The following is a 9,603-nucleotide window of genomic DNA, read 5'->3' on the forward strand; positions in this document are numbered from 1 at the left end:
ACACTAACCTAGCCTAAGGTAAAGAAAAAAAGGGGAGAGAGGTGATGTTCAGCTGTTTTTAAAAGGGTATTAAGGCCACCATTCCTTGGCCTTCAGAAAGGCTTCGGATTGGAGGGAGAGGAAGCATCTATAGGAACCCTTCAGAAATCCAATTATGTTGTGAATTGATTATTGCCATATAAATGAGGTATCTTATTTGAAAATATTATGAAAACAAAACTATGTATTATCTATCAGATGAATATAAATAAAATCTCACTGCAAAATGTAAAATGCCTTAACAAAAATTTTTAAAACCAGCTGGGTCTATTTACCACTTCCACTTAAGGAATGAAGAGAAATAATTTCAAAAATCTAAGATTTAAATGTTAAAAAGAGGGATGTTTGTAATTTACTTACTTTTCAAAGGATAATTGAAATGACCAGAAACTCTCTCATTTGGGAAGTTTTCATTGTGGAAGACACAAGTCTGGTCATTAAAAAAAAAAAAAAAAAAAAAAAAAAAAAAAAAAAAAAAAAAAAAAAAATTTAAAGACTGCTGTTGTTTCGGTTTCTTTTTTTAAATGTCAGCTTACTTTACAGAAATGTCTGGTCATTTAGATTTAATGGGTTGATATGAATGATATCACTCACATCCTGATTTTATGTGAAAACTAAAAGAAAAATATTAACACATTTAAAATTAGGCATACTGTTTCCTTTCTCCAATTAAAATTTTCTTACACTCAAATTACGAATTTACAAAGTTTGAAAAGGTCATTACTTGAAATTCCTTGATTTTCTGGGGAGGAGAAAAGGCAAAAACCATTTAAAAATCTTGCCATTTACTTCAGACAACTAAATAAAACACTAGGCTGGGCATTTTAAAAATTTATTTACAAATTTGTGTACAACACGATGGAATAACATTTAGAATACCATATATATTCATTCATATATAAACAGACTTTTATAATAGAATGACACTTTTTGCCTTTTTGAAAATTTTTTATATTTAAAATCTCCCAACGTCTCTATACATTCTTTTCTCAGATAAAACTTCGGAGAGTGAACCTTCAAAAAAAATGAAAGTTCAGAGCTCTAAATCTACGGAATTTGTTTTTTCTTAAAAAAATAAAAACCCCAAAAGGAAAGTCAATAATTTTTTTACAAATATATACAAAGAATTTCCCTCCCATCCCCACGGTACTAAGAGCAGGCGCCGTCGGGGTGCATTTTTGGAAAATTCGGTTTTCGGTTTTACCTGTATGGAAAGCTATTCCCGGCGGGCACGCGGTGAGTTTGCTCGACCAGCTTAAGTGTGCGCGAGGGGGTGGAGGCCGCGGAAGGTCGGCGTTGGGGGCTCAGGGGAAAGGAAATGGGGGAGAGGCAGAGTCCAGGATTGGGCAGCGGGACCGGGACCGGGCTCGGGACGGGGCGCGCAGCCTGGAGGTGCAGCTGCCGCTCGAGGCCGCCGCCGGGCCCTGGGTACCGGCCACTGGCGCGTCCCTATTGCGCCGGCCATTTGGCTTGAGCGGCGGCGGCTGCAGCGGCGGCGGCCGAGGCTGCGGGCTGCAGAAACTGTCCGGAGAGCGGCACGCTCAGGATGGGCGCGATGGTGGCAGTCGTCCGGCTCAGCGACAGCGGTTGGTGCGTGGCCATGAGCGCTGCCGACTGCACGGTCCCGGGTGGCCGCAGAAATGACTGCGCCGTGTTGCCGCCCCCGGAACCCCCAGTGCCGCCGGCGCCCCCAGCGCCCGCCGCCGAGCCCCCGGGAGCCGCGGGGCCCCCACCTATGATGTTCTCGATGCTGAACGACGGCCGTGCGCTTGGTTCGGACTTGATGAGCGACGCGGTGGTGCCCGCGGCGCCCGCTGTGCCCGCAGCGGCCGCGGCGGCGCCCAGGCTATTGAGCTGCAGCTGCAGGCCCGGGCCCAGCTGTGAGCCGAAGGCGGCCGCTTTGCGGCCCAGCTCGCCCGAGGGCAGCAGGGGCACGGCGGGAGGCAGCACTGGCGCCACCGGCGGCAGCGCGTACGGGTACTGGAGCGCCGCCGCAGCCGCCGCGGCCGCCGCCGCTGCCGGGTGCGAATAGGCACCGGCCGCCGCCGCCGGGTGCAGGCCGTAGGGGCGGCCGTAGGGTCCCGCAGCGCCGGCCGCCGCCGCCAGGCTGTAGGCGCCGAAGCTCTGCATCATGAGCGCCGTCTGCTCGCGCAGGTGCTCCTGCTGGTGGCGCTTGAAGCGTTTCCGGCGCCGCAGGAAGCTGCCGTTGTCGAACATGTCCTCGGACTGCGGGTCCAGGGTCCAGTAGTTGCCCTTGCCCGGGTTGCCCGGCTCGCGGGGGATCTTGACGAAGCAGTCGTTGAGTGAGAGGTTGTGGCGGATGCTGTTCTGCCAGGCGGGGAACTTCTCACGGTAGTAGGGGAAGCGGTTGCTGATGAACTCGCAGATGCCGCTCAGGGTCAGCTTCTTCTGCGGGCTCTGCAGGATGGCCATGGTGATGAGCGCGATGTACGAGTAGGGCGGCTTCACCAGGCTGTTCTTTGGCTTGCTCGGGGCCAGGCCTCCTGCCGAACCACTGCCCGCGCCGGGCCCGCCGCCGCTCGCGCCGCCCTCGTCGCCGCCAACACCGCCCTTGCAGCCGTCCGCCTCGGGCGCGCCCACCTCGCCCCCCGGTCCGGCCCCGACTCCGGCCGCCTCCTTGGGCAATGCCAGGGGCTGCTGGTGGGGCGGCTGAGGCTGTCCGTGATGGGGTGCTGCCGGGGGCACTTCGTCCGCCTCGTCCAGGCGCAGCTCCGGCGGCCCCGCTGGGCTATCGCAACCAGCGTCGCTGTCCTTCTCCTCCAGCCCGTCGTCGCCCTCGCCCACCACATCGATGTCCACGTCCTCGGCCGTCAGCACCGTCTGGCCGGACATGTCGCTGGCGCTGCCGCCGCCGGAGAGGGTCATCCCTCCTCGGGGTTGGTAGCGGCGGCGGGGAGGGGGCAGAGGGCGATGGGGGTGGTCGGGGGCTGCCGCGGAGCTCAGGGGAAGAGGGTTTGAGTGCCCCCGAAAGATGGGGGGCAGGGAGAGGGGAGGGGGCCGCAGGTGGCTTGGGGCCCGCTCGGCTCAGCTCACACTCGGCGGCCCCGCATCGCGCGGCGCGGGCTCTGCCGTCCGCCCCCAGCGGCCGCGCTCCGCGAACTCCTGCCGTCCCTGGCGCTCGGTACTAGGCGCTCGCTACCACTCCCGGCCCCGGCGGTTCTCCACGCCGCGCCCCCTCACTTAGCCGGCCTTCCTCGGCCTCTGGCCCTGGCTTGGGGCGCAGGAGCGGTCCAGGCGGGCGCGGGACGCCGGGCGCCGAGCAGTTCGGGAGGGCGCGGGCAGGGGCAGTAGCGGGGGGGCAGGGGGCTGGGTGTCAGGGACGCCGAAGCCCCGGTAGTCGAAAGTCCCGTTTTAAGGACTGGCCTGATAGATTACTTTCTACTTAAAGATCCAGCGGGAGGCGGGGCCACGTGACCGTGCGTGACGTCAGGGCCGCGGCGGAACCGGCCAAACTCAAGTTGGTTCAGGGAATTGTCAACAAAGGGACCAGAGACGCGCAACTCCGCTCCGCACTGTGCGCCAGCATCCCCCGGGCCCCGAGGGCGCTCCGGCCCGCCCGGAGACCCCCCGCCCAGGCTGGAGCCGGGCCCTGGGACCCAGGGAGCGGGTGGGTGTGAGTGTGGGTGGGTGTGAGCGAGTGAGGGCGTGGGCCTGAGAGCGTCCGCGGGACTGTGCGACTGTCGCTGCCCTGCCTTCCCCGCCCCCTCTCCATTCCCCCTTCTCTGCCCCCCTTTGCCACACTCCTTAGACAGGGACGGGCGACCTAGAACGAGGTTCCCATACCGTCTTTTGAAAAGCAAAACTTGGTCTCTGTTTTGCCTTTTGTTTTATTGTTTTTAGCTTTAAAGAGTAAGAGCAGCGCACCCGGCTCCCTCCTGCTAATTAGACTTCAGATCTCCCTCTGGCCTCAGTGCTCATTCTGGGGAAGACACCTGCTGAGATGTCTTTTTCCCCCTCCCTCAACCAAACCACTTAGGTCCTGCCTGCTCTTTCCCGGCTGGATGCGAGCGTGTTTTCCTGTATGTATTTTTTCATGCGGCCACAAACAGCATCAGCTGGGGTTCCCGAAGGTCAGAAAATGGCTATTGATTAATCTATTAGAATAGTTGCCGAGAGAAATAAAAACGACGTAAAATAACAGGGACCCTATAAATAAAGAAGCCATAACTGGCTACTTGGAGTTGTTAAACGACTTAGCATATGAAAAAATCGGAAATGAGGCGCTGGGGAAGGAGCCGGCATTGGCAGCGGCCCGGGTAAGTCGAGTGGATCCGGGAAGAGGCCTGGTGCCTCCAGGTAGACGCAGCGCCCAGGGACGGCTGAAGAAACATGAGGTGTGCGGGCGGTGACTTCCCGGGCGGTGGGCATGGCCTCGGGGGAACCTGGGCAGTCTTGGGCACGCCAGCGTGCTGGGCTCTCCGTTGCTGCCAACTAAAGTGGATTTTGTCCTCTTAAGGTGTAGACAAATCCTCCAAGATTTAACTTCCAAGGAAACCAGCGGCGGAGCGGTTGGAGGAGGCGAGGATGTGTGGCCAGCGCACGCGGAGTGCAAGGCAAGTCAGTGATGGTAGGAAAAACTGTGGGGATTTCACTGGGACTGGAGGGGGAGGCACCGCAAACCGACCCCCAAGTGCGTGGCTGGGATGCGTGGACCTCACACCTCCAAGGAAAGTCAGTGCTCTTGACCCGGTGAATCCGCGATGCGCTGCCTCTTTCCTTCCGCATTTAGGCCGCCTAGTTGGGAGCCGCAAGAGCCTGTGCCTAGTGTGGCAGGCACACGTAACCCAATCCCTGTCTGTACGCTGCGGCCTGGGAGGGGAGCGCCGGCCTCACCAGAGGAAGGAGCACGAGGGGAGGAGTTCCGAGAGGAAATAATTAGTGAAATATTTGCAGAAGATGCTGGGATGTGGATTTAATTCCGGATGGACAGTGGTGCTTCCGATTCCCTCAGTCTGTTTCCCCATCCACGATCTCCTCTTTCCTTGGCCTAGACACACTAAAAATAATTCAATAAAATAAAAATTTTAAAATCTGTAAACCTGCTTCATTACAGGCATTGAGACACACAGACTGACTTTCATCTTCATTAGACAGTTTCCCCGGATAGAATACTAACTCACTTGAGGCTGGGAGCAGGGTGGGGTGTGGTGACTCTATCCTGAGACGCCCGCTAACCTCCACGGGTTTTCTTTATCTAAATGATCCCAAGGTTGCACCCGGCCCTAAAACGCATCTCAGAGTTGATTTCTGTAGCTTCACAGCTTTGTGGCCCGCAGGCTTCGAACCGTTTACCATGCCGTCTAGACAGCCTTCCGCGAAACCGACCCGGGCTGAGCTGGCTGGCCACCGCCCGGAACTGCAGAGTTCGCGGTTGCAACTGCCTCAGCAACCGAAGGAGGGTCGGAAGGTCCAAAAAAAAAAAAAAAAAAAAAAAAAAAAAAAAAAAAAAAGAAAAGAAAAGAAAAGAAAAGAAAATCCTGAAATTTACACATTCAGGAACTTCCTTTGCTCTGCTTGGGTTGCCCAGCCCTAGAGGCAGGGGCGCGGGGCGCAGCGCTGGCCCTGCCGCGGCCTTGGTGGCTTGGCCCGCGTGGACAAGTAAGTGTGGACGCGTGCCGGAGGATGGTGGCTACAGGGCTCCCCTCACCGGTCTCGAAGTAGTCTCCAAATGAGCCTAATTTCGATTCTGCCGCCCGCCGAGGCTAGCTCTCTGGAATCCCTCCACGCCGCTGGTCGCTGCCTCCTACCCTCCCTCTGCCACGGCCGGGCCTGATCCGTCCGTTCCCCGGTGTCTCCTTGGAACCTCCCTGGGGAAGGGGTGGAGGATGAACAACTCCCAGCTGCCGGTTCCATTTGTTGCGCTTTTTTCCTTCAACACAATAAAAGTCAAATTAATTGATTCATACCATTAATTACGGCGCGTAGCGTGAAAAGCAACGCTTCCCCTCGGTTAGAGATCTATTGTGCTAATCTCTTGTTCAATCAGTGTTACCATCTGATGCTGGGTCCGGCCCTTACAGAAACTTTTCGACTCGATTAGCTAAATGATGAGACGTGCACAACCTACTGGCTGCGGCCCCGACGTCCTGCGCCCGCGCCGGCCTAATATCGATTTCCAGCGGAGGCAGAGGATTTTTCCGTGGACACTCTCGGCTCAGGAACCGGCCGCCGGCTTTCTCCCTCCAGGAGGACCATAGCGCCCGCACAACCTCCGGGGACAGGAAGGAGGCGAAGCGGCGGCCGGGAAGGGAGACAGGAAGGTTCCTGCTGGCCTTGACGCAGGAGGCTGCCCCAGCGAAAGGGTCCGATCCCGACGCTGTGCAGGGTCCTGCCGGAGACCGGCTAGATGCCGAGCTAAATAAATTTGTTTGCCGCGTAGTTGCAGTTTGCAGCTAAAAGCCCGCAGGTCGTCAGTTACCGCCAAGCTGTAGGACAGAGATGGAATAAGCGAGATAGATAGAGAAAGTGAGACACATGTAGTGGGGGGGAAGAAAATGTGATAAAGGGAAGGGAAAAGGGTGTATGTGGATAAAAAGTTTTTGAGTCTCAATGGGTTATTCGAGAGGTAGAGAGAGAATAAGTAGACACACACACACAGTTACGAGTTTGAGTGACTCTTTGAGTCTCAACAAGCGAACTTCCCAGGAGAGATTTAAAAAGGAAGATGGCAGCCAGCTGCCTCACCTGCTCAAATGTTTGAAATGTTACAACCAAAGGAGAATGGAATGAAACCCCTTTGGTTCCTCCTGGAGCGGGCAGAGTACGTGGTACCCCGCTGGGAAAGCCACCTGGACGCGGTGGGAGTGAGGGGTGGGGCGAGTGGGGATCTAGGTTCTAGCAACAGGAGGCAAGAAGAGTGGAGTCCGGATCGATAGGAAGGAAATTGAGACGTTTCCAGGGGAGGGGAGATTTAGTGTGTGCGTCCCGGGCGGGGGATGGGGGAGGGAAGAAATGGATAGAAAAATTTATGATGGAGAAAGGGAAATTAATTACAGCCCATTTTGGGTTCTTAGGTGGTCAACACTGGAGGAGGGGCACAGTTAGAGTGCGGAAGGCGGGAATTGCCCACCTACCCCTCACCAGGCCCAAGTGAACCCAGATACCTCTTTTCTCTTCTTTTAAGTCAGAGACAGTGCCAGTGACTTGAATAAATCGTTGGCGCGACGTGAGATAGAATCATCACGCCCGCGCGCGGGTGCAATTTTCTTACAATCCGGGGCGTTGGGACCAGGTTCCGGGGAGTGAAGGGCGTGTCCCCCACCAAGAGCAGTTATTCTGTGTCCAAGAGGGAGCAAAACGTGGGTGGGGTTATTAGAAAAATACCCCTCCTTTCTCCCCAACAGCCCCGCGCCCACAACAATCAAAGTCTGCTTCTTTTGACAATCTGCATAGATTCGTTAAACTATTACCGGCCTCTTTGTCTGGATAGCCGCCAACAGGGAAGGTGGGAAAGGGCAGAGGTGATACCCAAGGCCCCAACCCACTCAGATTATTTCCATTTCCCAAAGCGGGGAATTTTTAACTCTCTTACCCACCCCATCTCCCCCCTTGTATACCTCTCCGGATCTTTTCGGGGTGGAAAAAAAAGAGGCTATTTTAGTGTTCTTGTTTGGATTTGCATCTCAAAACTTCATTTATTTTCAAGGTGTCTGCCACTCAGGGTCCACGCCAAGGCGTGACTGTAAATGGCGAGAGACCAAAAGGAAAGGAGGAGAGAAAGAGGAAGAGAGAGAGGATGGTTTCGAATTTATTTATATTGGAAATGTATAAACATCCATTCTGTAAAAGGCAACACGTTTAATTAACGATGAGAGAGCAGTTAGGGGCAGAAAGCTAGTAAAATTGTGTGATAAATTTATGGCATTGTTAGCGTGCTTTTAATTATGGCTATTATGTTAATTATTTCACATTAGCATGGAGTTATCAGCAGCATGTCAGATTTAATCAAAACGAGCCTTTCTCTCGAAAATTGTTCTTTTCATCCACGAGGAGAAAGGTCCTGGACAGGATCGGGGCTTAAAAATGACTTGGCATTGAAAGCCGGAGTCTTTCCGACACCGTTTGGAGCGATGCGGCCAGGCCCGGCTGTCCGCTGGGTCCCTCCAGGCTACCGGCAGCTCGAGGAGGAGCCCAGGGCTGGGTTTTTAGGAATTCACCATTTTCACCCCCTTCGGAGCCGACACTTCATCATGCGAGATCATTCTGTCAAACAATATGATGCTGCTCATTTTTATCTGTCCCGCTTTACAAAATCCCCATTCAGCCGGCCGAGGAGCAACAAAAGCCTCTGAGCAGCTCGGCGGACGCTGGCAGCCACAGCCTCCCCGGCGCGCGAGAAAGAAAGGCGAGAGGGGCCGAGGAAAGCAGGCGGCCCGCGCGCGCCCCTCTCCGCCCGAGGGAACGCGGCCTGCCGGGGCCTGCGCACCCAGGTGTCGGGTCCTCGGGTGTGGCTCGGGCGGGACACGCCTCCCTCAGGCCCGCGCCCGCCCTCGGCCTCCCTGCAGGCGCTGGGCGAAAGCCCCCATCCCTCCCCGCGAGCGACTCGCCCACCCAGGCCACATCGATTCCTTAATCACCGCCGATCGATTTATTGGGAGCAAATAAATAGCCCGTTTTGGAAACGTTTCAATTGCTGGCTTGATGGTTGGGGCGCTGACGCGGGAGGGCGGGCAGGGCCGTGGGGCGCGCGCGGGAAGGGACTTGTGGGAAGGCAGGGAGCTGAAAGGCCGAGCGCCACCCGCCCCGGCAGCCTTCAGAGCAGTGCGTGGAGCAGACCTCCACGGGTCCCCCGGCGCTTTGGTCTCCGGAGACGCCCGGCCTCCTGGAGGGTTCCTCTTGTCCTCCTCTGGCGCCCGGCTCCCTCTGGCGGCCGGGCGGGCAGGACCTCAGCGCCCAGCCCTTCCGCCTTGTTAACGTCCAGGCAAGTTGGCCCGGCTTTCGGATGCCTCTGGACAGTCCCCGTCCAGGCCCGCGACCCAGCCCGAGTGGAGGGCCCGGGGCCCACAGAGCGCGGCCTCCCAGGCCTTCCAGCCCAGGCTGCGGACGCCGCAGCCTCCTCGCCCATGGGCCGGACGCGGCCTTCCTGCCCAAGACCACTCGGGCCCCCGCCCCTCCCGGGACAGGGCTGTGGACAGGCCAGCTGCTGCCTTATTTTTAGCGCCATTCCATTCGCGCGGTTATATTTAACTCGACCCACTCCTCCGAGGAGGTCGCTCGGACATCGAATTCTCCACATCGCAGCTTGGGCCCGCCCGCCTTGCCTCAGGGGCAGTTCCTCAAGGGGCAGATTGGAAAACCCCTGCTTAAGAAACCTTGACACATCCGGAGGTTGGAGAGGACAGGATTGGGAGAGAGATCTGCTTCTAGGGGCAGTGGCTACCGCGCCGGCAGTGCACTGGGTGGGGATTCCGCCTTGTGTGGGGGAGGGGAGGAAGGGACAGGATGAGTCCTGTGGGAAGGATTCTTTGCGGGGAGTATTGTGTCCATTTCTTACTTATGCATGACCCAGAACACTAGGTGACCTGGAAGACCTCTCACGACCCT

At 56.3% G+C, this 9,603-nt stretch overlaps 2 protein-coding genes across 2 annotated transcripts; one reads left to right on the forward strand and one right to left on the reverse strand.

The window, feature by feature from the left end:
* Positions 1–856: 856 nt before the first annotated feature.
* FOXD3 (forkhead box D3) lies at positions 857–2,925 on the reverse strand. Its single transcript, NM_001198733.2, is given in 1 exon segment — positions 857–2,925. A coding segment is annotated over 1 exon segment (1,437 nt). The 3' UTR covers positions 857–1,488.
* A 1,121-nt stretch (positions 2,926–4,046) lies between these two features.
* LOC144338519 (uncharacterized) lies at positions 4,047–5,082 on the forward strand. The gene is made up of 3 exons (XM_077988408.1): positions 4,047–4,316; positions 4,517–4,617; positions 4,790–5,082. Exons 1-3 carry the CDS (start codon positions 4,261–4,263, stop codon positions 4,933–4,935), a joined length of 303 nt encoding a protein of 100 aa, XP_077844534.1. The 5' UTR covers positions 4,047–4,260; the 3' UTR covers positions 4,936–5,082.
* Positions 5,083–9,603: the final 4,521 nt, after the last annotated feature.

The sequence above is a fragment of the Macaca mulatta genome, chromosome 1 (genome assembly GCF_049350105.2).
Source record: "Macaca mulatta isolate MMU2019108-1 chromosome 1, T2T-MMU8v2.0, whole genome shotgun sequence".
In the NCBI taxonomy this organism is placed as follows: domain Eukaryota; kingdom Metazoa; phylum Chordata; class Mammalia; order Primates; family Cercopithecidae; genus Macaca; species Macaca mulatta.

Bases quoted from the DNA above. Each gene is read 5' to 3' on its own strand.
- LOC144338519 (XM_077988408.1), top strand. From the start codon at position 4,261: ATGAAAAAATCGGAAATGAGGCGCTGGGGAAGGAGCCGGCATTGGCAG. The intron at 4,317-4,516 runs GTAAGTCGAGTG...TGTCCTCTTAAG, and splicing joins CGGCATTGGCAGCGGCCCGG to GTGTAGACAAATCCTCCAAG. The intron at 4,618-4,789 runs GTCAGTGATGGT...TTCCGCATTTAG, and splicing joins GCACGCGGAGTGCAAGGCAA to GCCGCCTAGTTGGGAGCCGC.